The sequence below is a fragment of the Podarcis melisellensis genome, assembly GCF_964234715.1.
Source record: "Podarcis melisellensis genome assembly, chromosome: W".
Taxonomy (NCBI): domain Eukaryota; kingdom Metazoa; phylum Chordata; class Lepidosauria; order Squamata; family Lacertidae; genus Podarcis; species Podarcis melisellensis.
Genome location: NC_138535.1, coordinates 38,396,771 through 38,424,354, shown reverse-complemented (window position 1 = coordinate 38,424,354; position 27,584 = coordinate 38,396,771). Strand labels below are relative to the sequence as shown.

Below are 27,584 nucleotides of genomic sequence, written 5' to 3'. Positions count from 1 at the left end.
CACAGTCCGATTGACCCAGTCAATCTGAACATTGTGAGCCTCCAGCCAGTCCATCCCGAGCACCATGTCAAATGTTCGCACCTCCCGGTGCTGCTGGAGACACAGGACCAAGGGCTGGGTCTCCCGAGTGACGGCACCCGAACGCAGGAGCTGTCCGTCAATTGCCTCCACCTGTACCGGTTCTGGCTTGTTCTGAAGTGGCACCTGATGATGAGCGGCAAAGGCAGCGTCCATATAGGAGTGGGTTGCCCCCGAATCCGCCAGAGCGTAGGTAAGAATCCAGGGCCCACCTGGAGGGTAGAGACACACTGGAACCATGAGATGTCACAATTCCACTGGTGAGGGCCCTTTTTGCATGGTTTCGGACCCTAGTTTGCTAGGGCCTTCGGCTACCGAGGTTGGCGGTTTTCCTGCGACTGGCATCTTCTCGGGGCAGGATCCAGCGTAATGTCCACTCCCACCGCAGTAAAGACACAGGTTCCCCTCCCGACGCCGCGTCTTCTCCGAGGGGGAGAGGCGAGGTCGCGCAGCCCCGAGCTGCGTTGGCTCGTCCGGCAACTCGGCTGTGGGTGTGGACTTGCTGCGAAGGACTGGAGCCAGGAGCCAGGGAATAGAATAGATAGTTTATTACGGCCATAGGCCCATATTCAATACATCATACAGCAAAACAGGTATAACAAAATAAAATTAATAAATTAAAATACGTTTAAATCAAGTACATCTCAAACCGTGAATTTCTAAATTCCATTAAAATAAGAACAATATAGCGCTTAAAATATCAAATTATCAGTATAAATCAATATTATTTAGGCAAAATCAATAATCATAGAGCAATCCATTTTTCCTCTTATAAGCTAATACTGTTATCAGAAATCTGGCAACAGAAAGGGACCTACTCGGATCAGAATCTTGCAGTACAGTGGTGCCCCGCAATACGAATGCCTCGCAAGACGGAAAACTCACTAGACGAAAGGGTTTTCCGTTTTGGAGGTGCTTCGCAAAACAAATTTCCTATGGGCTTGCTTCGCAAGACGAAAATGTATTGCGAGTTCCTGTGGGGTTTTTTCCCCTCCCCCCCTTTTCCCAAGCCGCTAAGCCGCTTATCAGCTGATCCGCTAAGCCACTAATAGCGCTAAGCCGCTAAGCCACTAATGGGCTTGCTTTGCAAGACGAAAAAACCGCAAGACGAAGAGACTCATGGAACGGATTCTTTTCGTCTTGCGAGGCACCACTGTAAATGTATTAGCTGTGTTTCCAAGGAGTCACCCGAGATTTCCATTAATAAAGGGGACAAAAATCTGATCCGAGAAACTGAATGTAGTGAACAACAGAATAGTATATGTTGTAAGGATTCTATAGATCTATTATCACATACACACACCGCTGAGATCTGACCATTGGAAAATCTATTATTCAAGACATTGGAAGGAAAGGCGTTAAATCTTGCCTTAATAAAGTCATATCTGTGGGCCGCTACAGACAAAGAAGTCAAATAAGATGGTATCTGCTGAGAGGGCACTATGCCAAGATTTAATGGTGAGCAAGTGCCACTACCCAAATTGGTGTTTTGTTGTAGGTCAATCTCCTCAAGTTTTTGAGTGAGGGTTTTTTTTTGCTGTGGCTAGGTCCAGTTCCAATAATTCTGATGGAGACAATCCATAGGTCACTACTTTAGAATGGATCTCTTTTGCCCATAGGACGGGAAAATCATCTCTCCAAAGGCATTGGATCAGATACAGATTCGGGAGCCTATGCCTTAAGGACAACCAGTAACAAAGGCTGTGCCTCCAAAGAGTATTTTCTAAAGATGTAGTTTTTAATTCTAAGCGAATAGCTGCGTTACTAACGCACTGTGGAAGTTTTAGCAGTCGTCTTAGAAATTGATTTTGGATTACCTCCAAGGGCATCATGTTTACTGCGGTCCCCCATAAAGGAACAGCATATGTCAATGTTGCAATTACTTTAGTTTTGAATACTTTCAGGGCAGATGGAACATGAAGAGCCCCGTCCGAAAAGAAAAAGCGCAAAAGCGCAAAGGATAGGGCCTTGGCCTTGTTTAAAATATGTGCAATATGCGCCTTCCAACCCAGATTATATTGGAGAAAAACTCCCAGGTATTGAAATTTATAGACCTGTTCAATAGGTTTTCCATCTAATTTCCACTTATAGGATTTCCGACTTTTTGAGAATATTAGTACTTTTGATTTAGATTGATTTATAGTAAGGGAATTGGTTTTACAGTATGAAACAAAAAATTTTAATGCTCTCCTGAGGCCAATTCTTGAGAAGGATAAAATCACAGCATCATCAGCATAGAGTAATAATGGGCAACAATAGTTTGCGAGACGGGGGGCATGGATGATTTCCTGAGATTCAGCCAATGGTATCCTCATGTCACTAATGAATAAATTGAAAAGAAAAGGAGCTAGGATACATCCTTGCCGGACTCCTCTGTTGATGGGCACAGAATTTGTGAGATCGCCGGCTGGGGTTATTCTCACCCTAGCAGCCGACCCCTCATGCAGCTGGATTATTAACCATAAAAGTCTTCTATCAATTCCCCATCGGGCCAACTTTTCCCAGAGTAACCTTCTGGGGATGCTGTCAAATGCAGCCTTAAGGTCGATAAAAGCCGCACAAAGTTGGCCTCGGTTTGAAGAGGAATATTTTCGGGCTAGATGGTGCAAGACTAAAACATGGTCCGTAGTTGACTGGTTCGGTCTGAATCCTGCTTGCTCGGGGCCTATCAGTTTCTTTTCTTCAGCCCATTGGGTAAGTCTATTCAGCAGAAAACGTGTGTATATCTTTCCAACTATTGACAGTAGACTAATATTCCTATAATTCTCCGGATCGTCTGGGGAGCCTTTTTTATATATTGGAATTATAATAGCGTCCTTCCATATTTTTGGCACCCTTCCAGTTGCATTGATAGCATCGAAAGTAACAGCCAGGATTTTTGCCCACCAGTCAGAATGTAGTTTTATGGCTTCCGCCGGAACCAAATCTGGCCCAGGGGCTTTGCCGATTTTAAGTTTAGAGATTAAATTCAAGATTTCATCGGGGTCAGTAGGAGACCAGATGGGGAGATGATCAAATACATCATCAAGAGCGTTGGTATTGGGTTCTGGTGATGCAAAATATTTCCTTAAAAAGGATTCCCAGACCGGGGCAGGAATTATTGTTAATGGGCATCTCCTTGATCTTCTATTAACCAATTGCCAAAATTGCCATGAGCTACATGAACTAGAGGCGACTATAAGCGCCTGCCAGCGATTTTGTTGCCACTCTTGCTTAGCCATTCTCTGGGCTTGCTTATATGCTGTTTTTGCTTGTTGGTAATTCCTAGGTAATACTAAAGCACCAGAAGATTTATATTCATTGTAAATGGCACAGAGATGTTGTCTAGCTTGTTTGCATTTTAAGTTAAACCAGGGGGCACCGGTCTTAAAATGGGCCCGATTTACTTGGATGGCTGGTACTGTAAAAAAGGACATAAGATCTTCTGTAAGCAGAGAGAATGAATTAATAATTTGTTCATGCCCATACAGATCTAAATATAAAACAACATGAGTTTGAATTATCTCTTGTTGGAAAAATTCCATATATTTTTGGGCTTGAGTTACTGACCATTTTATTCCTCTCACTTGTTCTGCAGTATTTATTCCCATATATATGGGGTGTCTAGACTTGACAGACTGCCAGTCTAGAGAAAGCTTGGCACTCAAGGGGAGATGGTCGCTCATTTGGACGTTTTCTATTTTAAAATAAGAAAAATTTGGGAATAAATCTCTGGAAACAATAAAATAATCGAGAACACTATTTGTAAGTGTGCTCAAATGAGTAAACTCACCCGGAATATCCGGGGGACAATTTCCGTTTAAAATTATCAAATTCATACATAGGATCAGCTGATAAAGAAGGGTTCCCGCTTCGTTGACCCTATTATCTTTCTATTTTCTCTGTATATGGGGGGAGAAATCCAAGTTCTGGTGATCAGGTATGACCCACCATTTGGCCTTGCCTAGCGCTTCCCAGTTTGCAGCTGTACGAGCATTAAAATCACCTCCCATGACTAATGAAATGTTTGGGAATTTAGTGTAACAGAAAGCTAGGTGTTCTTCAAGTGTTTCCCATTTGGAATGGAGGTCCGCTACCTGCCCCCCAGGGGGGAAATAAACATTTGTTACCAGTAATTCAAATTTCCCTCCTGAAATCAACCCTGTAATCGCGGAAGGAGAGGAAGATTTAACAAGTGTAAGTTTTGCTTGCAGTTTGAGGGAAATGGCTATTACCAAACCTCCCCTAGGGCATCCACCTTTAAGAGAGGGGCTAGCTGGAAGCAAAATGGTATCATATCCATTTATGTCAATCACCTCCTCTTCCCAAGTTTCTTGTAGGAGAATTACTTGGAATAAATTAACAAATTTTAAGAAGTCTGGGTCAGATTTCTTCCCCCTCCATCCCGCAATATTCCAGCATAGAAATGACATCAAGGAGTGGCTGGGTTGGTCGTTAGGTAGTCAAATCATGTGGGAATGGGATTCTAAATTTGGGGGAGTTTCAGCTTCAAAAAAATCAGTAATTTTCCTTTGAGAAGGTGGCAATCGTGCTATACATCCCAACTGTTTAGATTTATTGGGGTGGTTTGGCTGTAAAGTCGTGCCACTCGTCTTGCTAAAGGCAGATGTTAGGCCTAAAATAGTCGACTTTTCAGAGCCAGATGGTAGAATTAGGGGGGTATTACTTAGAGAGAGCGAAATTAAGTCAACAGGTATCGTGCCACTAGTTGAATGATCATTTGGGTAGTTTTGTTAATACGACCTGTTGGGTCTTCAACCAGATCACTCTTCGGGGCTGAAAATAAAATGGAGTCGTCTCTCATTTGTTGGGCTGGTTCAGCTGGTTCTGTTACCTGTTCGATGGTATCTATGGATTTATTCAACTTGCACACGTTAGGAGAGAGTGGGTTAATAAAGTTACAAGTAAGTGGACCCATATGGGACACTTTACATGTAGAGCCTAATTCAGATTCGTTAAGTTCCCTCATTTTGTCCCAGGCAGATGTAGCCATATTTGCCTCAGAGATGGGATGCATGATAGATGGGTCTGGTGATGGGGTTTCCGCCTCCAGAATATGGAAGAGTGGATTTATCTCTGCAACAACCTGTTGGCTGGTAGGGGTGGGTGCCTTCCCAACCCACAGGTCCAGTTCTTGGTGGTGTAAGCGTGGGACAGAATCTGAAACACAGTCTCTATCAAGCATATTTTGTTTAGGTAATCTCAGCTGTTCCTCCGTCACTTTTGTCAGGCAGGAGTGAAGGGTATCAATTTTATGAAGTATTTCTTTCTGAACTTCTTGCGGGAGAACGCTATAAGAGTGGAGTAAGTTATTGTCAAAGCTATCAAGGACGATTCCCTGATTCTCCGCATACCTGGGCCCAAGGGAGTCCAACTTTTGAGAGTCCTTGGCAACCAGACCAGTAGGATGTTTGGAGATGTCCTCCGCAGAGTTTATATCAATTAGAACATGTTGGTCAATCTCATGTTGAGTTTTTGGCAAATTTACAATATGGGGGATAAGTGGAATTGGAGGTGCTTCATTTTTAAAGTACCTTGAGATTCTTATACCAGGTGTTCTCTACATTTGTACACTAGTTTTGCCAGTCTCCCATCATAGAATGAGACCACCGCTCTGGCAAGGAATCCGTTGAAGTATAGATATTCCACTTGAGCCAAATCAGTAGGGTTATTAAGGATGCCTGGCATATAGATCTTTAAAAGGTTCAATAGATGGGCTTTACGCTCTTCTTGTGACAGGAGTCCTGGGGGTTTAGGATAATTTGATAAAACGAGCTTATTTCGGTACAGCACCAGATTCCAGTTTTTATTTGTCAGATTTGTCAGGTTTCTCTTCTTAGAGGGATTGGTTTCATCTACAGATAGAATGGGAGACCATGGATCTTGGATCAAAATGTCTTGCTTGGAGTTAGGTGTTGGGGTAGGTGTTAAGGGTTCCAAGCATTCCATCGCAGCGTCAGGACAAGGGTTTATAGAACGTTCTTGCTTAGAAGATTTCCTGATTAGAAGTTTCTCAGTGTTCCCACTGGTCTCGGTTATTGGGGTACTCTTGAGAAGATTAAAGAGTTTTTTAAAATCCATTTTTTTGTAACGCACTGCCTTAAAATTTTTAACATTTCTGCTCTTTTTTACCCTTATAGGCCTCCTTTTCAAGGCAGTAGTCCTACAAGATCTCTTGGCCTTCCTTGGTGATCTGTTTTTGCAGGTGGTAGGAAGGAAGTTGTTATTACTTTCCAATTCTACAGTCACCCCGCTGGGTTCCCCACAGAGAGTTTTGCAAGTGTCCATCATTATAGTGAGGATTTTTGTACAGGTGGCCAGATAAGATTTTATATTTTCAATATCCTCAGTTAAAAGCACAAGCCATTTGATAACTGATAAATCCTCATCATCATTTGTCTCAAGTTGGAAGCAGGAATCTCTTGATGTTTTAGGGTTTCCCAAAGACATCTCTGCAATTTGTTTTAACATTAGTTCCTCCACTTCTCGGACTTGGGATAGTTCAGGAGAAGCTTGGGATTTAAGTCTCTGTTTTGGGAGTACTTCGATGACTGTAACAATTATGTTTGAATTTACTTTGGGCTTTATTGGCCCTTTGTTGTGGCATTCTTCTACACAATCCACTCTCTGCACAGCCGGCCCTTCGGTGCAGGAGGGAGAAGTTTCAGTTTCCTGCTGATTCTCACTCGGTTTGACTTTACCCCTATTCTTATAGGGCCAAGTGCTTTTTGTTTGTGCTCCCTTTAGGGTAGCTCTTTTAGAGAGAGGTCTTAAAACACTCCGAAGAAAGCCTGATGTTCTACAGCCACTCCTGGTCGTCACCATTATTTATCTTGTAAAGGTCAAGTTGGTAAAAGTCTCATCTTGGTTCATTAGCTCCGTCGGGGGTTGCAGCAGGGCTCTCCGCGAGACTACTTCAGATCGTCTTGAGATTGTCAGTTAATTCATTTTAATTGGGATATCATGATCCAGCAAGGGAAGCTCGGCGTCTACCCACAATAGGGCGTCTAATCTCCACTCCTGCTGAGCCGGAGCTAATTAGGGCCTTCTCCGGTGCTTTCCAGACTTTCTGTAACTCAGGCCCTTGACCTAAGCTTTGTAAATTAATAGCTGCCAACTAACAAAGATAATACTGAGGCTGATAAAAGCTAATAAAAACTGATAAAAAGCTAATAAAAACTGATAAAAATAATAAAAACAGCATCAACTGATGCGGAGCTCAAGTCAACGCTACTACTAACGACGACGTCATCTTGGATCCCCAGGAGCCAGGGGTGCTGGCGGTCCCGGGCCTGGCGACGGTCCTCCAACCGATCGTCTATCTGCAGGCTCCGCTGAATAAGGGCGTCCAGTGTGGTGGGACGATCCATCATGGCCAACTGGTCAAGTATCTCGTCCGACAGTCCCTCAAGATACTGGTCCCGAAGTGCAGAGTCATTCCAAGACAAGTCTTGCGCCAACGGCCGAAATTCCATGGTGTAGGCGGCCGCAGTGGACTTGCCCTGTTTCAAACGCCTAATTGCCCGGTTGGCTTGACTCTCCTTCTGGGGGTTGCCGAATGCGGCCTCCAAATGGTTGCAAAACCCCATATAGTCTGTCAGCAAGGGGGAGTCTTGCCTGAGCAGCGGCAATGCCCACTTGGCCGCCTGGTCCTTTAACAAACTGATCAAAAAGTGTACCTTGGTGCGGTCGTCAGGGAAGTTCCGGGCTCGCCCCTGAATATACAACTTGGCCTGGGCGAGGAACATGGGAAAGCTCGCCGGGGCCCCATCAAATTTCTCTGGCAAGGCCACTGGGTACTTGCCTGGAGCTGGGGCGTCGGCCACGGGAGCCGGTAGGGCGTCCAACCGCTGCTGAAGTGCCGTAACCGCATCGCTGAGCTGCTGCACGGTGTGAGTCAAGGCCTGGTTCTTCTGGGCCAATGCCACCAGCACAGCTGGCTGGTCGGCCATGGCTTCTGGCTTTTCCCGAACGCACCCCAACGAAGGGGGAGTGCGGGTGTAGCGGGAGCAAACTGTGCTGGTCCAGGGGGGAGGTTACCGTGGGGCGAGGTCCAGGACCTGAGTTGAGGGTCGGCAGACAGTCCTCCTCAGGTGAAGCGGGGTCCACAGCGGGAAGCCGGGCAAGGACAGGAACTCTGGGGGAAACAGGACTGGATGCTGGCTGAAACAGCTCATCGACGACGTTGCTCCCGCAACCTGGCTGACTGGCCTTTATCTTGTCTGAGGCCAGGGGCGGTCCCGGCCCCCAGGAGACCCGCCTCTCCTGGCCTTAAGGCGAGCACTCCTCCTGGGAGAAACCAGTTCCTTTCGCCTCTGCAGTTCAGGAGAGGCTGAAGGGTTACTGGGCCCAGGGGGAGACTCACCTGTAGGCACTGAGTCCTCAACCACCTCTGGAGCCAGAGTGGATTCACCTGGTGCCTGCTCCTGAGGATCCGGCACAGGTGCAGGCGCTTCAGAATCAAGGCCCTGCCCCAGTTCAACCGGCCTTGGAGGCGGGGACTCCTGTGCAGGCTGGGATTCCTCCGGTTCAGCCTCTGAATTGGATTCCCGGCCATCACAAAAGGTTACATATAGGCATTAATCATCAATAGATTAAAGGTTGGGAAAGGGAACACAGAATTGGACAGGTATGAAAAGCTCCTTATTAAACTATTACTAGTTATTGATATAGCAAAACTTAAAAGAACATAACTATCGCATTCCGTAGATGTGGTCAACCATGCATTAAGAACAGGTCAGGGTACGATGTTTCATGAACTCAATGTGAACTAAACATTCTAGGGTGGGTGAGGAAGGAATGCTTCAGCTTAGAGCGGTTTGCCAGAGTCATGTGCAGAAGCAAAACTTCCCATCATCTCCCCCTTTCTCTTTTTTTTTGCGCGATGTTGCTATGTGATTTCAGGGTGAATGGGACAAAAATACTTTGGGATACGTGGTTTGCCAGCGCATGCCCGAAGTAAGTCTGCCCACATCTCCCCTATTATTTACTGTTGGTGCTGCCACTTCGTAAAGTAGGCAGCAATGATTTTATTGGGTGACTGAGGAGGAGAATAAAACTGAGACTAAAGACGCATGAGACCAGAAATGCATTGGATGAAGCAACATAGCAAAATTAATATACATATTATGACAATAACATATTGAAAAAGATTACGAAGCCAATTCAGATTTGGCAACCAGCCAGTGAGCCACTGGGCGAACGAATCCCAGAGGCCAGAAAATCCAACGTCCTGTTTAATGTGGTGTGTAAGGTTTTGCAAATGAGAGATTTGCTTATGAAAAGCTTTGGAATTATCAGTAATATTGAAACAACACATGTCATTCACTTGTTCACAGCCATAATGATGAAGCATGAGCAAATAGTCAATGGCAGCACGATTTTGTAGAAGTCCATGATGAAGTTCACTCTGTTCTTTATTCAAAAGGTGAAGAGCTTGTAAAGTAAAATTCAGAGCTTTTGCTGCGGAGCAAGCTAAAGAGTTAATATTCATACTATTCCGTACAGCCAATCCAGGGACTGCTAAGAGAGAAACAGCTAAGGAGATATATTCAGATCTACTGGGAAGAGAGACAGAATCGTCACAATCATTAGTCAATTCCACAGAGTGGCGATATCGAGAGCGGGACAAATGATGCTTTTTGGGTAAAATGATGGACAAACGGCTTAAGCAGCAGGGTGTGCCATGGCTGATGTTTGCTTGAATATAATTAAATGTATAGCCTGGGCACGACCAGAACCAGCCTTCAGGCAGCTCTGTATATTTATATACATAGGAAATATTTACATAATTAGAGCAATTAAAATTATCCTTGCCCATTTCCACACAGTTGGTTTTTGTGCAATTGACCATACGGGCGCAAGTGACATTAAAGGAAGCCACGTATGGGGTCAACAAATCAATGGCCAGAGGTGGGCATTGGCGCACTTGGGTACCCCAGTTATGGTAACCGGAATAACCAAGGGTGCGGAGAGAATCATTTTGGGGTAGGGATGAGTAAAACCAGGTATCATTTTGCATATCAAAAGGGTCATGGCAAACAGGGATAAGGCAAGAGCCAAGGATTTCACCTATTGATACCTGCTGGGTTAGGCAAAAGGAAGAAACATTGAGGGTTTTTGCAAAAGATTAATGATAGACTAAGAGGTGTGGATACTGAAGACGGAAAGGCTGGAGGGCTTGATCCACATAATATTGACACATGGTAGGGGAATTCAGCATTCCTTGCGGTAGGACTTTCCATTGATACCGTTCCGTGGGCTGGCTGTTATTTAACACAGGAACAGTGAAAGCAAAGAATTTACGATCCTTCTCCGGTAAGGGGATGGAGAAGAAGCAATCTTGCAAATCTATGATAGCCAATTGGTAAGAATGGGGGATCACATTCGGATTAGGCAGACCACACTGCAAGGGCCCCATGGGTTCAAGGATGTCATTAATCTTCCTTAAATCCTGGAGAAATCTCCATTTCCCACTTTTCTTTTTTATGATGAAGATGCGGGTATTATAGGGGCTAACAAAGAACTCAATATGGTCTGCCAATAATTGTTCATTCACCAATTGTTTTAAAGCAAGTAGCTTTTCCCCCGTTATGGGCCATTGTTCCACCCATACAGGGGTGGTGGATTTCCAGTTGAGGGGGAGTGCAAGCTTACTCATTAAATTGAATGGTAGCTTGTAATTGTTGTAGTAGGTCTCTGCCCCACAGATTGAGGTGGATTTTCAGCACACAGGGCTGGATGTATGCAATGGTTTCAGAGCTATCAGGCAGAGAAACAGGCAGCCACTGTACGCTTTTGGAAGAGGTTTGAGGTCCACCCACACCCCAAACTGCAGAGGCAGACTCAAGGAGCCACATGGGGTCCCAGCAATTACTGGATATGACAGAAATGTCTGCGCCCGTGTCAATCAAGCCTTCCAGAACTTTGCCATTGATTTTATACTTACGAAGAAGTTTCTGTTCACCGATCCTCTGGATTACAGCTAATAGCTGTGGAGAAAGGGGAGAGAGCTGGTGCAAATTACTATCCATAATAGAAGCAGTAGGATGAGAAGAGTGCGCTACCAAATGCGCCCAAGACTCACCCTTTTTTAACTGCATGGGTATATGGCTCCAAAGTGGAACCATGATTGTGCCCACATAGTCAGGATCTAGGACTCCTGGAATAACCAGGATTCCTTCTTTGGCCGCAGAAAATTTGGGTAAAATTAAACCTGCGACCTTAGGTGGTAGTGGGCCCGCCAATTGGGTGGGTATGAGCACAATTTCACCAGGTAAAACAGCGTCTTTGGTTTCCTGATTGATTAAATCAATGGCGAAATCAGAGGGTGTATCCTTAGAAAAGTTATCAATAGTGGAAACTAACGGCGGAGGGCTCTCTATTTGTCCTGGCCCGAGAGCTGGGCCCCTATGGAGTTTCCCAAACTCCTGCACTGATTTGCCCAATGATAGCCTTTTCCGCATTTTGGGCATTTTTTTTGGAAGGTTTAGCCTTATTGGCATCACCATTCCTGTTTGCTCCCCCGCCAGGGGCTCTGCATTGTTTAGTAAAATGACCTGGGCGTTTGCAATTGAAGCAATTGCCCGTGGGCTTATTGCCAGCCTGGATGGCACCGGCAAGCAAAGACATCGCGTGGCTCTGGCTGCCAACGTCTGCACAGGTTTGAATCATATCGGCCAGGTCATATTTGGGGCGATGTATGATTGACTACAAAGCCTTCTTGCAATCGGTGTTTGCATTTTCAAAGGCCAATTTTTTCATCAATTCATTTTGAGCTGTAGGGTCATCAATCTGCCTGGTGATTTATTCTTTCAATCTATCTATAAATTGATGGCAAGGCTCTGAATGTTGTTGCTTAATATTAACGAAGGAATTCAGTGGTTGCCCTGAGACAGGGACTTTCCGAAAGGCGCGTTGTACACAGGTCGCGGTGCGACTGAAATGTAAAGGTGTCAATTGCGCCTGGGCTGGTATATTATCATACACACCAGCGCCAAAGAGTTGGGTGGCTGAATGCTGTGGATCAGCCAGGGCTGCTGCGCTATGCTTAAATTCACTTTCAAAAACCACATACTGAGCAGGAGATAAAAGCATGCACATCAAATCCTTCCGATCTTGAGGTAGCATTGTGTAACCATTTGCGATCCCCTCCAGCACCCCTAGCACATAAGAAGATTTGAGGCCAGAATCAGTAATGGCTTTCCTTAATTCTCTCAGAACAGAATAAGGAAGCACCTCATACATAACCTGCTGTTGTGCAGTGCCGGGGTTCGCACAGGAGATAGGGAAAGCAGATGGCATTTCCCCAGCCCATCCAGCCTCTTCCTCTAAGGAGAGGAGCCCTTGCTGCCTAGCTTGAGAAAGCGCGGCGCGCACAGCTCCTGCGGGAGAATACGCAGGGGCTGAAGCAGGAAAAGGAGGGATGGGGGGTGGATGTGGGCTGAGGCGTAGGGAGGGGTTGGCAAGGTTGCGATGGAGGCAGAAGCTTTGGGTAAGGTGGGGGATTGTCTGCTGCGGCTAAAAGAGCAGGGGCCGACGGAGATGCCTGTGGTCCTAATCTAGCGACGGCATCTGCACATTTTCTGCCAAGTGAGCAGACAATGAATTGGTGCCCTCGGTTCTGTGAAGAGGGTTTTTCCGATCTTTTGCCAAGCTTCTGATCCCAGAAAGCCGGACTCTGGGTACCAGGGGCACTGGCAAGCAATCTCACATAACAATTGTTCAATTTCTTTCAAAGAAATATGAGCGCCTGTCACCCGTTGTCTAACGAGATGAAGGAGCTCCCTGGCATGCTCCTGTTGGAACTTTGTCAGTCGTCCCCCCCCCCCATACTCACGAAGTAGCGTGCTAAGACTTTTCCAGTCGAATGAAGTACAGGGGTGGCTGCGTAAAGGGATCTGGCACGTCGGGGTCACCAGATGTGTTGGGTTGAAATAAACGACAGACGAATGACAAGTGTCATATGGGAGGCATCTCTCGAGCATGTCTCAGGGAGTCCCTTTTAGTGAATATTACAGCATTGCCACATATGTGCTTGTTGCTGATTGGTTAACACAAATACAATGCAAAGGTTACATATAGGCATTAATCATCAATAGATTAAAGGTTGGGAAAGGGAACACAGAATTGGACAGGTATGAAAACCTCCTTATTAAACTATTACTAGTGATTGATATAGCAAAACTTAAAAGAACATAACTATCGCATTCCGTAGATGTGGTCAACCATGCATTAAGAATAGGTCAGGGTACGATGTTTCATGAACTCAATGTGAACTAAACATTCTAGGGTGGGTGAGGAAGGAATGCTTCAACTTAGAGCGGTTTGCCAGAGTCATGTGCAGAAGCAAAACTTCCCATCACAGATGCATCAATATGAGAGAATATTGCTGCAAACAGGTGCCCACCAGTCAATATTGGACTTCAAAAGTTCCGGGGGCAAATGATCAATGCCTGGGGCTTTATTGTTTTTAGCTGCGTAATTAGTTTTTTTTACCTCAGTTATAGATACTGGGGGCCAAGCTGGTAATTTTTCTGGAGATACTGTTTGGTGAGTAGGCTGAGCATCCTGGTCTTGAAAAAGTGAGTGATAGTACTGCATCTATTCTTGGAGTTCGATAGTTCAAATTGGCCCATTGCGCTCATGCTCCAGGAGGCCTGATATGGTATGCCAGAAGCAGGATCTGTCCTTGTCATGCGAGGCCTTTATTAAGCTGTGCCAGGCGTTTCTTTTGGCTTTCTGTCTTTTCTATTTTATTAGTTGTTTATACTTCTATCTAAGAGAGACATATGCAGTAAATAGAAGAAGAGACTTGGAGGTTCTATATGTACAGTAAGCTCTCTTCAGGTGTCTTTGCCTGTTTGCACTCAAAGTCAAACCAGTTGGAAAATTCCGTCAACCTTTTTGTGGCGGTGTTTTTGATCACAGCTCTTAAGTGTAGTTGCAGCCAGTCAGTGTCTTGAATGATTTCATGGCCCCAGCAGCGGAGTTAGCTGATATATAGCTGAGCTAAAGGACATCCATACTGCTATTATAAGTGCTTAGCTAATGAGAAAGCCTCAGTTTTTATTTCTAGAAGCTGGTTTTCAAAATTGTGCATGACATGGAGAAAATGCATAGAGAGTTTTTCTCCCTCTCTCATAACACTGGAACTTGTAGATGCCTTACAAAGGTAAATGTTGGAAGATTCAGGACAAATAAAAGGAAGTCCTTCCATGCAGTGCATAGTTAAGCTATGGAACTCATTTCTGCAGAAGACAGTAATGGCCACCAACTTGGATGGCTTTAAAAGAGGATGTGAAAAATCCACAGAGAAGTCTATTGATGGTTGTCCTCTCTGTCTCAATGGTCTGAGGCAGAAATGCTTCTGAATACCAGTTGCTAGAAACAACAGGAGTGGGGAGTGCTCTTGTGCTTGGGTCCTGCTTGCAGGTTTCCCACTGGGGCATCTGAGTGGTCAAGGTGAGAATGGGATGCTGTATGAGATGGGCCGCTTTTGTTTTGATCCAGCAGGCTCTTCTTATGTTCTCATTTATTTACTTTGCTTGCCACTAACCCCCTCCTCACCCTCCCCAAGGTCCTCTTTCATTTGCACTGGAGCATTGGAAAGGTAAACAATGGAAGAAACACCTAGGGGGCTTGAGGGGGAGACCCAGGGTCTTCACTCACTTACGCAGCAACTTGATCAAGAGAATAAAGAGTTCCAGAACATTCTGGTGTTGCTTACCGTCTTCAAGCTGCAGTATTAATGAGAGAAGACCTCCACATATCTCTTTTGACGGACAGTGTCTTGTAATAAATAAACAAAAGCACGCAGATTCAAAAGTCCAAAAGAAAAACATTTACTAAAAGGCAAAGGCTTGTTACAAAAACTTCAGAAAATAGCTTCAGACATACAGGTACAAATGAAAGTAAAAGAGAGAGAAAGAGAGCAGCTCACTGAGTGCAGGAATTTATCTCTCCTGGCTCAGCGTGACCTTGAGAATAGTCAGAATAATATTTTCATCAGAAAGGATTTGATTGATTTGATTGAATTAGATTTATTGCGGCCATTGGCCCATATCGAAAACAATACATCAAAATTTATCCATAAACAATACAATTTAAACAGTTCCAAGTTAAAATACCCATATAAAACCAATTTTACTTCAGTTAAGTAAACACTATACACAATAAGCTTCCCTCCATGTAAACCACAATTCAAATCCATCAGATTTTGGGGGGTATGCGTCTTAGTTCTGGCACTTATTGATGGTTCTTAAGTTTAGCTAAGCTGTCAGAGTTATACAGTGATCCATTTCTCCTCTTTTGAAATAAAACATTAATCAGGTATCTAGCGACTGCAAGGGATTTACTTGTATCTTCGTCGTTTAATAAGTATATTATTTGGGCTTCCTGAGGTCCGTCAGCAATTCTCGATAAATATGGGACCAGAAACTTGGACCGTGAAGCCGAATGTAATGGACAACAGAAGATTATATGATATAACGATTCTATAGATCCACTTTTACAGTCACAGAGGAGTGAGATCTGTCTGTTGGAGAGTCTGTTACCCAACACGTTTGATGGGAAAACATTGAATCTAGCCTTTATAAAGGCGTACCTGTGCATCACCACAGATAAGGTAGTTAAATAAGATGGAAGTTTCGTTGGTGGTGTTAAGCCAAGGTTTATCGGCAAACAGGTGCCACCACCTGTCGCAATATTAAATTGTAAATCCATCTCCTCTAATTTATGAGTTATAATTCTCTTGGCAGAAATTAAATCCAATTTTAATAGTTCAGATGGAGATAGTCCTAGGGACACAAGTTTCCCATGTATTATTTTTGCCCAGGGGCTAGGGAAGTCATCTCTCCAGAGACACTGTATCAAGTGGAGATTTGGAAGTTTATGCCATAATGCCAACCAGTAACAGAGGATGCATTTCCATAATGTGGTTTCTAGAGATGTAACATTTAGTTCCAGTCGTATAGCAGTATTGCTTACACACCTGGGTAATTTTAGCAATCTTCTTAGAAGCTGGTTTTGGATTACCTCCAAATGGGTTAGATTAACAAAGGACCCCCATATTGGGATTGCATATGCTATTGTTGCAATCACCTTTGCCTTGAAAACTTTTAACACTGATGGAATATGGAAAGCCCCATCTGAAAAGAAAAAATGCAGTAGTGCAAAGGAAAGGGCTTTAGCTCTGTTTAATACATATGCAAGATGGACCTTCCAGCCCATGTTGTGTTGGAGAAGGACTCCCAAGTACTGAAATTTAAAGACTTGGTCAATAGCTTTTCCGTCTATTCTCCAATTATAGGTTTTTCGACTCTTGGTGAAAATTAGGACTTTGGACTTAACATGGTTAATTGTAAGAAAATTTGATTTGCAGTAAACATCGGAAAATTTTAATGCCCTCCTAAGGCCAACTCTTGAGAAGGATAGGATCACTGTGTCGTCTGCGTAGAGTAGAAGGGGGCAACGGGATTGGGCAAGACGGGGGGCGTGGATCGTTTCTTGAGAATCTATCAGAGGCGCCCTCATATCACTTATAAATAGTTTAAAAAGGGTCGGAGCAAGGATACATCCTTGACGAACACTTCTATTGATAGTTACTGAATTTGAGAGGTCACCGGCCGGAGTGATTCTCACCCTAGCGGCCGATCCATCATGCAATTTAGTTATTAGCCACAAAAGTCTTTTGTCTATTCCCCATCGGGCTAATTTCCCCCAAAGTAATCCTCTGGGGATGCTGTCAAAAGCGGCCTTTAAATCAATAAAGGCCGCACAAAGTTGGCCTCTATTTGGGGAGGAATATTTCCGGGCAAGGTGGTATAAAACTAAGACATGATCAACCGCTGACTGATTCGGTCTAAAACCAGCCTGTTCAGGCCCAATCAGGTTGTTCTCTTCGGCCCACTTAGTGAGCTTAGTTAACAAGAACAGTGCATATATTTTCCCAATTTATGGCAATAAACTGATATTCCTGTAATTTCCCGGATCATCTGTCGAGCCCTTTTTATGAATTGGAACAATAATCGCATCCTTCCATATTCTTGGTACCTTCCCACTGTTGTTTACGGCATCAAAAGTAGCGGCCAGGATTTTTGCCCACCAGTCTACATGAAGTTTTATAGCTTCCGCTGGGACTAGGTCTAGGTCAGGACCGGGGGCTTTTCCGATTTTAAGATTAGAAATGAGTCCATGGATTTCTTCTGGGTCAGTGAGTGGCCAAAGAGGGAGCTGCTCATAGAATCCATCGATTGTATTAGTATTAAGGTCTGGTAAGGCAAAATAGTTCCTTAGAAAGGATTCCCAAACTGGGGCAGGAATAACTGTTAGGGGGTATCTTTTAGATTTTCTGTTAACCAACAGCCAGAATTTTCGGGAATTACGGGTACTTGAGGCAGCTATAAGTGCTTGCCAGCGGTTCAGTTGCCATTTCTGTTTGGCCTTTTTTTGCACATATTTGTAAGCTGATTTTGCCTGATAGTACTCCTTGGGAAGCGTAGTCGCCCCTGAGGATTTGTAATCATTATAAATAGCACAGAGATGTTGTTTGGCTTGTTTGCAATTACGGTTAAACCACAGTGCACCTGTCTTGGAGTGGTGGTCACTGAACTGAATATTGCCAATCTTAAAAGAGAGAGCTTTCGAAATCAGGTCACTCGAGGCTAAGAGGTAATCTAGTACACTGTTTGATTTTATGCCTAGGTGGGTATACTCCCCCGGTATATCAGGAGGGCAGCAACCATTCAGGGGTACTAGGTTTAAGCGAATAGCCATTTGGTAAAGAAGTACTCCAGCCCCGTTTACTTTAGAGTCTTTTGAGGCTCTCCCTAAGGCATGTCTCAAATCATAATTGTTAAGGCATGGAGCAGTCCACCATTTAGCTTTAGTTAAATTGACCCAATTTGCTGCTATACGTGCGTTAAAGTCACCACCAATTAAGGATTGGCTATTGGAATATTTGACTCGGCATGATACTAAATGATCTTCTAATATTTCCCATCGATCATGCAGTTCAAGGGACGAACCCCCTGGCGGGAGGTAGACATTGGAGATTAGCAGTGATACTTTTCCCCCCGACATCAACCCGGATAAAGCATAAGGGGGAGCAGTCAAAACTAATGAAAATTTGAAATGCAGCTTCAGTGAGATACCAATTACTAGACCACCTTTCGGCCGTCCTCCTTTCTGGGAGGGGCAAGCTGGAAGGGATAGTAGGTCGAATCCGTTTATGACAATTTCACCCTCCTCCCAAGTTTCTTGCAATAGAATGATATGAAACGAGTTGATATACGACTGGAATTCTGGGTCACATTTTTTCCTACACCAGCCAGCGATGTTCCAACAGAGGATCGATATTGGTGGTTTTTTTGGGTTGTCCGGCTAACCGTCATTTAAATTCTTGTAGGGGGCTCTTATGCGGCAAGGACGCTCCCTTAAAGAAGTCTGTTATTTTCCTTTGCTGAAAGTTGTCGTCCTGGTGTGGTAAGTCTTTTGCTCTAGTGCGAGCCGGTTGTGGCACGATCAAATCACGAGGGCCAGAATTTTTGGGGGGCAGAAGAGAGTTAGCATCCTGGTGAGTAGAGATAATATCGGGCCCAACTAGGCTCTGAAGAGGCTCCTGCCAAGTCCGCTGGAGCCGTCCTCTTTGGGGATCTAACCGATCCACTCGTGATCATTTGATTTATATGTCCTGCTGGGTCCACTCTGTGGTGACTCTCGACACTGTAGTGTCTTCCTCACGTAATTGTTGGATTTTTGGTGGAGAAGCCTGACTTGGAGTGGCCACTACCGTCTCAGGACGTGGATGGTCTTTGATATATGTTGATTCCAAGTCCAGCATGGAGGGGTGAAGGGGCAACGATTTATCCAGGGGGGTGTTATCCTGAGTTCCATTCTTTGATCGGTTAATCACGGAGGGAACAGATAAGTCTATTAAAAGCAGGGATGAGTTACCAGCGTGAAGGGGAGGAGAAGAGTCTGCCTCCAGCAGTGAGACCTTCCCATCCAATGCAGAAGGCACCTTATATGCTGGGTATTGGGGAAAAATAATAATAATAATTTATTATTTGTACCCCGCCCATCTGGCTGGGTTTCCACCTCCATGGGGCATGGCACCGCTAAATTAGAGTGGGTATTATTCGTAGGAACTCCGTTGCAGGCGATACTTAGGAGCTGAAGTTAAATAAGTCCAGCCTATTTATAATTTCTTGTTGTTCCATCGCTGGTAACTCTCCAAAAGAGGCGATAAGCTCTCTTTCCTCCTGGGGTGTCAAATAGTTACTGGCACACTCGTAGTATTTAGTTGTAGGAGTGGAGGTACTATGGGACTGGCCCAGACATGGGGTGTACAGCTCAGCCCTCTTTTGTGGTTCAGGATGGGAAGGTTGTACCGTCTCCTTGATTAATCCCTCCGATAGGAGGGGTCTAATTATGGAATCCATGAAAACTCTCGTTGGAAAAATGCCAAGACTATTCAAAAACACTTTTTGCTTAATAATAAGAGAGGGGATTTTTGCAGAGTGGAAAGCCAGCATCGTTCTCTTATATCTGTTCTGGCGGACTAAGGGAAGCACAGCACAAAGATCTATTTGTGATGTCTCGAGTTTTAGAAGCCATCTGAGGTGCTCTTTAGTCCCATGTAGCGTTGCCCAACTTGGGTCCCTTTCCCGGAAGGTTAGGGAAATCTTCCTTGGATGTAGAGTCAGGGATTGGCGATTCAGTGAGGGGTTGAGATTGTATTTGCAGTTCTTCATACGATCAGTGTTTGGTGGAGCTTTCTGCCGGCACAATGGAACATCTACTGCCCCATCTTGGGCTTTCTGTACCAGCTGGTCATCCAGTTTTTGCTGAAGGCTATGCAGCTGAGAGGATAGGCTGTCAATTCTCTTAAATATACAGTTTAGAGTTCTAATTATTAGATGGAGTTGCTCGCATCCTGTGCAGTCCGATTCGGCTACCAACTCCTCCTTCGGGTAGGGACCATCCCCATTTGTGTTACCATTAGCGTTTCCAATTTGTAGCGTCTCAGGGGCCTCATCTTTTGATGTTGTTTCAAGGGCAGTTAGAGGATCGAAACGATTTTGAGTTGCTATTGAGTAGGTACATTCCTCGGGGCCTCTCCCTCCTTTAGGTGAACCCTTCCTTGATTGCTTAGGCCTCGGAGAGGATAATGCCTCGTCAGAGTCTCTTGGGCGTTTTCCATGGCCCATAAATCAATTTTGCAGGGGAACCGTCGTAGGCACTGTGCTGGGGAGCTCCTTAAATCCTTTAGTCTTCCTCACAAGAATACTACCACTTCCAGGAGAGTGGTGTCATAAAATTACTCACAGTAAGGCAGCCAGTTCAAGCCTCTTCCTTCCCCTCTTCCTTGTTCCTAGGATTTTTGAGACAGCCCGGTTCCAGCAGTCGGGCAAACTTCACTTCGCAATATGCAGTAAGCTAAAAGCTAAAAGGAAAGAGCTGGTCGACAGGGGAGAGGATTTATGCCCAGGAGAACCTTTCACTTATCTCTCCCAGTTAGGGAGGCGGCGGCAGCCGTGGCGGTGAGTCCGGGGCGTCGAAGCAACCCAGATAAAAAACAAAGATAACACAAGTGGAGAGATATTAAAAGACAGCCAGCACAGCCAGCAGATCATTAAAACTCTCAGATAAAAACAAGGGAGGATAAAAACCGCTTAAAACCACTTAAAACTTTGATAAGGGTAAGCGAAATTACTTGGTAACTACCTTCGTCGCCATGTTGGATCTCCTCTCTCTCTTCCATCAGAAAGGAACCTTCTAGAGTCTTCCAGAATCTTCTAGAATTTTTTAGCACTTTCCAGTTTCTGCCCTCAAAGACTTTAGCCATGACATCTTTCTCTCCCTCTCTTTTAAAAATAATTTAAAGTGTATAGGCATAAACGCATACAGAATACAATAAAAATGGTGGATATGGCGAGTAAAAATAAATGTGAAAGTAGAAAAATTAAACACAAATACAGAGGAGGGGTAAAAAAACCAAGAAACTACTGAAAATACAGTGCTGCATCCAATTGTTGCATATGAGAAGAAAAAGCGGGTCAATTCAGTTCTCAATAAAACCTCTCCACATACTTGTCTGTGTAGAGCAGTGGGTTTATTGGGCTGTTAAATTGAGTTAGCATAGGAGAAAAACGTATACCATATCAAGTAAAAAAGATCCATTTTTGATGAACCATTAAGGTCTCTCCATTTATTTGTCAGGTGCTCTGACAATTCAGTGTCCCATACTTTTGTTAGCCACTCTTCCTGGGACGAAGATGATTTGGACTTCCAATGGGCAGCCAGTGTCAATCTGGCTGTGGCAAGAAGCATAAGCACAAGAGATTTATGCATGATAAATGGGTTGATCCCACACTCCAAGGATATGTCAGGTTTGCATTTTTTGGCATAGAAAGTATTGGTTTAAAGTTTTAAGATCTTTCCTATTTTAGTTGTTTCAAGATGGTTTTGGAGGCTTCTCTGTGTGATACAAGCCGGAAGGTTCTAGCTGACAAGTGAGCTTTCTATTATGCCTAGAAACAAGCAGAAGGTTCCTGATGTTTGGGTTATTCCTTCAGAGAAGCTGAACTGGTTCAGACTGGTTGTGTTATCTCTTTTTGTCAAGGTCATTCTGTCTCTTTTTCCTTATGGTGTGGTGTTCTGTACATAGTATGCTTAAGTGCTAAGTTTTAGTCTTATTGTAAGTTTAAGCTTTTTTTAATGCAACTGGATTTTTGCTAAGAGACTATGCGAATCCTGAGTTTATAGATTTGAACTGTTATGCTCATTTACCTTCAGTAAACTTTGCTGAATGAAGCTGATTGCCTCTGGCCTACTTTTTGGGAACCCTTCAATGTGTTTGTTTTTACTCTAATTATACATGGAGTGCAATATGGAGCAAAATCATGACAGGAAAGGAGTGCCAGAGCTGGGTCTGGGGGAAGTATCTGTCAGGTGATGATGGAAATGGTATCTAAAGTTTGGATCCAGAATTGAACTATGCAACAGTTCCACCACATGTGGAGCAATGTTCCAGTGTGTCCACAGCCCCACCAACATAAATTGGAATAGCCTTTTGCCAACTCTGGATAGACAGAGTAGAGTCCAATGCCATCTTAATAGTGTCTTCAATGTGGCTTCCTGTATTCTTACAGAGATAGTTTTAAGTGAGGGTTAGACCATATTGCTTCCTATACTTGTTCCTCTATCCGAAGGCACAGATCACTCTCCCACACTGATCATAGCCCCTGGGAAGAGCCTGAAACTTTACTAAGTAGAATTTTGTATATATTGGAAGCCATGCCTTTATTATTTAAGGTCGCATTAATACCGTATCAAAAGTTGCAATTTCAGCTGAATTTGGGGGAACCACTTGAAGCATCCGTTGTGTTGAGCTATTTCAATTGTTTTTGTTTGATTGTTGGATTTACTCATTGCAAACAGCTGAAAGTCTGTAAATTTTGATAATAAACCTGATTTGCAATGGGGTTTAATAATTTTGATTGCAACTGTAGTTAATAGTTCACAGGTGGCTAACCTGTCCCACAAGGAGTGTAAGCACTAGGGGTTGAACACAGGAAACTGCCTCATACTGAGTCAGACCATTCCTCTATCTAGCTCAGTATTGTCTACTCTACACTGAATGGCAATGGCTCTTTAACCTTTCAGGTAGGACATGTCTCTCAGACGTTCCTGGAGATGCCAGGATTGAACCTGGCACTTTCTGCATGCAAGGTAGATTCTACCACTTGAGCTACAAGCAGGCAAGTTAATGGTTTGTGTCAGGTAGGATAAGCCACTGCAGTGAAAATGAAGTGTTTTGAGAAGTTAGTTGGACTTTGTGACCTCCTTTCCCCCTCTTCCCAACTCCTAAGTCAAAACGGGGTATGTCTGATAGGGGGGTGTCTGATCTAAAACAGAATTGCCATCATGGATGCCTGTTATTTCCTCTCTCCTATTTTCTATCCTTTCTCTTTTCATGCTTACCCCACCCCTCAAACTTCCTGCATTCTCATGGTATTCCACCCTGCCCCCCCAAACGGTTATACCCAGCAAGATGGGAGTGTGTACAGTGTAATAGCTGTTTGCCTTGAGGTGGTTATTATTATCCCCCCCCCCTTTTGTTCTCTCCCTTTCCACCTCTTCCAAAGACAAGCAAAGCGGCTACTGGGGCAGATCGTGGACCGCTGTCGGAATGGTCCTGGCTTCCACAGTGACATGGATGGCAACAGCACGATCCAAGAGATCCTTATCCCAGCGTCCAAAGTGGGCCTCGTCATTGGCAAAGGTGGAGAAACAATCAAGCAGCTACAGGTGGGTGTGATGTGGCTTCAGACAGGTGCATGGAGGAGGAGTCAGTGTTTACTAGTTACAGTGGTCCTGGCAATTGCAAGTGGGGAGAATGTTGCTGTTGCAGTCATGTTGTGCTTATGGGCTTCCCATATTGAACATCTACTTGACCACTGTGAGTACAGGAGGCGGGACTTGATGGGCCCTTGGCCTGATCCAGCAAGGCTCTTCTTATATTCTGCCTCCATGGTTGGAGGCAGCAGGCTTCTGAATACCAGTTGCTGGAAACCACAGGGCAAGAGAGTTGCTGTTGCACTTGGTTTCTTCTTTGAGGCTTCCTGCTGGGGCACCTGGTTGGCCACTGTGAGACAGTATGCTGGACTAGATGGACCCCCTTTGGCACTTATCATTTTCTAGAGTCGTCCTCCCCTGCTCTCCTTGTTTATGAGGAATGTACATATCTCATTTGGGGAGCTTTTGGGTTGCTTTGCTTGTTTTGGCCAACAAAGCCTCAGAAAACTTGAACTCTTAGAACAGAAGGCAAAAGTTTCCACCAGACCATGAAGTGCCCTGAGTCTGGGTTTGGGTGCAAGCAAATACTGCCTTTCTTGTAAAGCTTTAGAGCCCTTCCTTCATTAAGTGAGAGTCTGTTGCCAGTGGCTGGTCTGCATTTCCATGGAATTGCTCCAGAACTGCCTTTGGGTCTCTTTCTTCAGAGGGGTCATCAATATATATTTTATTAAACACAGTATTTTTTTCTTTACAAAAGTAACTCAAAGCCACATAAGTAAGCAAACCCTTTAAAGACAGCATAAAACAAAACAAAATCTAAGACAATCCTATTTTTAAAAGGGCAGGATTAAAACATTCTACCTAGTCCACAGATAATTTAGAAGTCAAGTCCTGACAGAAGAAGAAATGTTTTTGCCTGGCACCTAAAGGTATATAATGATGGTGCTAGGCAAATCTCCTTGGGGAGATCATTTCTACAAGCAGGGAGCCACCACTGAAAAGGCACCATTCTCATACTACCACTCTCTAGACCTCCTGTGAAGGGGGCACATGAAGAAAAGCCTCAGATGACGATTCTGTTGATTTTGCAGAGTCCTTTACACAGCAGAAGAATGAGCAGTACATGCCACATGCTTAATTTCAGTTTATTTACACTTCAATGCTGAGAGTTTACAAGCAGGCATCTTGCCTCTGCTAGAGCAGAGAGACAACTCCTCTCTCCTCGGAAACAAAGAACTCCAAGAGAAACTGTGAAAAACAGGAAACCAGTGTACGTCACATCCAGTCTCCTCTTCCCGTGAGAAAACCAACAGTGCATTTACTGTGGAATGTAAACAACCTGTCTCGTGACAAGCACTTCGCTGCACAGAGAAGAAAGCAGAAACCAACAGATTCTGGGTCAGTTCATATGGGGAGAGGTGATCCTTGAAGTATTAAAGTCCTGAGCCAGATAATGTATTAATTTAAAAAGCACTGAACAACTTAGGTTTATGGAACTTGAGTGGTCGCCTGAACCCTTCTATCCTAGCTTGATCACCGAAATCATCTGTATGAGCATCATTGGTCATTCCCCAAGTTTATGAGGCTCATTTGATGAGAAATCGAGCCTTGAGTGTAATTGGCTCAGTCTTATGGAATGCTTTTCCAACCCAACAGAGATTGGCACCTTCTGTACCAACTTTTAACTGCCTGCTGCAAACCTTTCTATTTTGCCAAGCCTTATGCAGTCAATTAAGAATGCCTCTTTCTGCATTGGTTACTTGATGTCTTTTTCATTTTCTAATATAGTTTTTATTCTATAACATGTTTTATTTCTATAAACTGCATATATAATGACAGCAATGTCTATAATTTTTTTTTATAAAAGCTTTATAGGTTAGTGACAGCACTTTGAATTGGATATGCTTGTGGGTGGCAAAGCTCTCCCCCCCCCCAGCAACCTTCCCTGGAGCCCATAGGTGCCTGCCTCACCAAAGTGATTATCATAGCCAATAGAGGTGTGCACTTGATTGCAGGATGTGTTTGTGTTGGCAAAGTTGTCCCTGCCCCACCCACCAATTTTATCTAATTCCTGCATTATAGGGTGTTGAACTGGATGACTGTTGGGGGTCCCTTCTAATTCTATGAATACTTGATTGAGTGTATTCTGTCCACCTGATAAATTCGGGAGCTGAAGACTCTTCTGGGATGAATTAGAAGTGGCCTTAATATATTGCAAGACAATGTATCCTAAGGCAGTCCTAATTGTGGGTGGTGACTTTAATGCATGGGTAGGCTTGAGCCCAAATGACAAGGAGAACAATCATTGCCTGGATGGCAATGAAGCTTTTTTACCTGAGCACTACTCCATGGATAAAATGATCAGCAAAGAAGGTAAAAAGCTAATTGAACTAATGTCCTGCTTGCAGCTGACATGCTTGCATGGTAGTCCATGGGACAAATAAAATGGTTACTTTACTTTCCTCAATAGCAGAACAAGAAGCGTTATTGACTATATTTTCTGTCTTTCAAAGGTATTGCCATTAGGGCTCAGTTTTAGATTGACCAGAAACTGATCACCTACCTATCTTCCTGTCCATTTCCCTTTCAGTCCCTCAGTTGCCCATTCCATCAAATTATTTGGCAGAGGGAACAGTATCTATGGGCAAACATTTAAAGTGGTCTACCTCAGTTGAACATTCAGTTCAGGCCCATTTGAACAGCTCCCATTGCTAGCATGTTCACCAGAACACGGTTAATGGACATTTAGATCCCGTTGAAGGCATCATGTCTATTTTTTGTAGATTTAAGACCACTTTTATCTAAACCAGGTCACTCATCTAGTAAGGCTTTTGGCAAACCTGGGTGGGTACACTAATGAGTGCAGGCAAGCAAAAAGGAATTTGGCTCAACTAACTAGGAGGGCAAGACAGACACAGACAACAGCTACTGTATTTTTTGCGCCATAGGGTGCACCGGACCATAGGGCGCACCTAGTTTTTAGGGGGGGGATAAAGAAAAAAAAATATTTCCCCCCAACCCCAAGGAGGCTGCAAGCTGCTATCTGCAAGCCTTCGGAGCCTGGCGGGAACTCCCGTCGCGCTCCGAAGGTTTGCGGATAGCTGCCTGAAGCCTGGAGAGCGAGAGGGGTCGGTGCACACCGACCCCTCTCGCTCTCCAGGCTTCAGCGAAAGCCTGCATTCGCTCCATAGGACGCACACACATTTCCCCTTCATTTTTTTTATATAATATTTTTATTCATTTTCAAATACAAGTTTATATAACCAATATCAAAATGTATCACATAACCTTTTTTTTTTTACTTCCCCCCAGCTTCTCTGCCAATCTTCCATTTTGTTTATTTATTCACACATTTTCTAATTTTAATATTGCCTTTAAAATATAACCTCCCCAAGCTTATTCCCTTTTTTACAATATTCCTCATATTTTCACAGAACATCTTGAAAACCTACAAGCGTTGTCTGTTTATCACATATACTTTTCAGATAATCTGTAAATTTTCCCCAGTCCTCGGTGAACTTCTGGTCTCGCAAATATTGAATCTTCCCCGTTAGTTTATCCAGTTCTGCAAAGTCCGTCAATTTCAATCTCCATTCTTTGACCGTCGGTAATTCTTCCTGTTTCCATTTTTGGGCCATGAGTATTCTCACCGCTGTTACTGCGTATTGGAAAAGTTTACAGTCTTTTTTACATATTTCATTTCCTACAATTCCTAAACAATTCCGGTTTCTTAACAAATGTATATTTCAACATCTTTTTCAATTCATTATAAATCATTTCCCAGAAGCCTTTCACCTTTCTACATTCCCACCACATATGGTAAAATGTCCCTTCTTTTTCTTTACACTTCCAACACTTATTACACGTTTTGTACATTTTTGCAAGTTTTACTGGTGTGATATACCATCTATATACCATTTTCATAACATTTTCCTTTAACGCAGTACATGCTGTAAATCTTAATCTTTCATTCCATAATTTTGTCCAGTCATTAAATTGTATATTATATCCAAAATCTCTGGCCCAATGTACAATCACTGATTTAACTTCTTTGTCTTTTGTATACCATTCCAGCAGCATTTTATACATTTTTGATAAAATTTTATAATCATTACTTAGTATTTCTGTTTGGAATTTTGAATATTTTTCCACATACCCACACTCTTTAATATCCTTTTTAAACATTTCATTAACCTGATAATAAT

The 27,584-nt window shown here is 43.8% G+C and overlaps 1 protein-coding gene across 7 annotated transcripts in view; it reads left to right on the top strand.

The window, feature by feature from the left end:
- The window catches only part of LOC309361292 (far upstream element-binding protein 3-like), a 390,387-nt gene that overhangs the window by 181,674 nt on the left and 181,129 nt on the right, over window positions 1-27,584 (top strand). For all 7 annotated transcript variants that reach the window (XM_081896183.1, XM_081896187.1, XM_081896186.1 and 4 more), the window contains one exon: window positions 23,229-23,391. In XM_081896183.1, coding sequence (XP_081752309.1) covers window positions 23,229-23,391 — 163 coding nt within the window. The remainder of the gene's footprint in view (window positions 1-23,228; window positions 23,392-27,584) is intronic.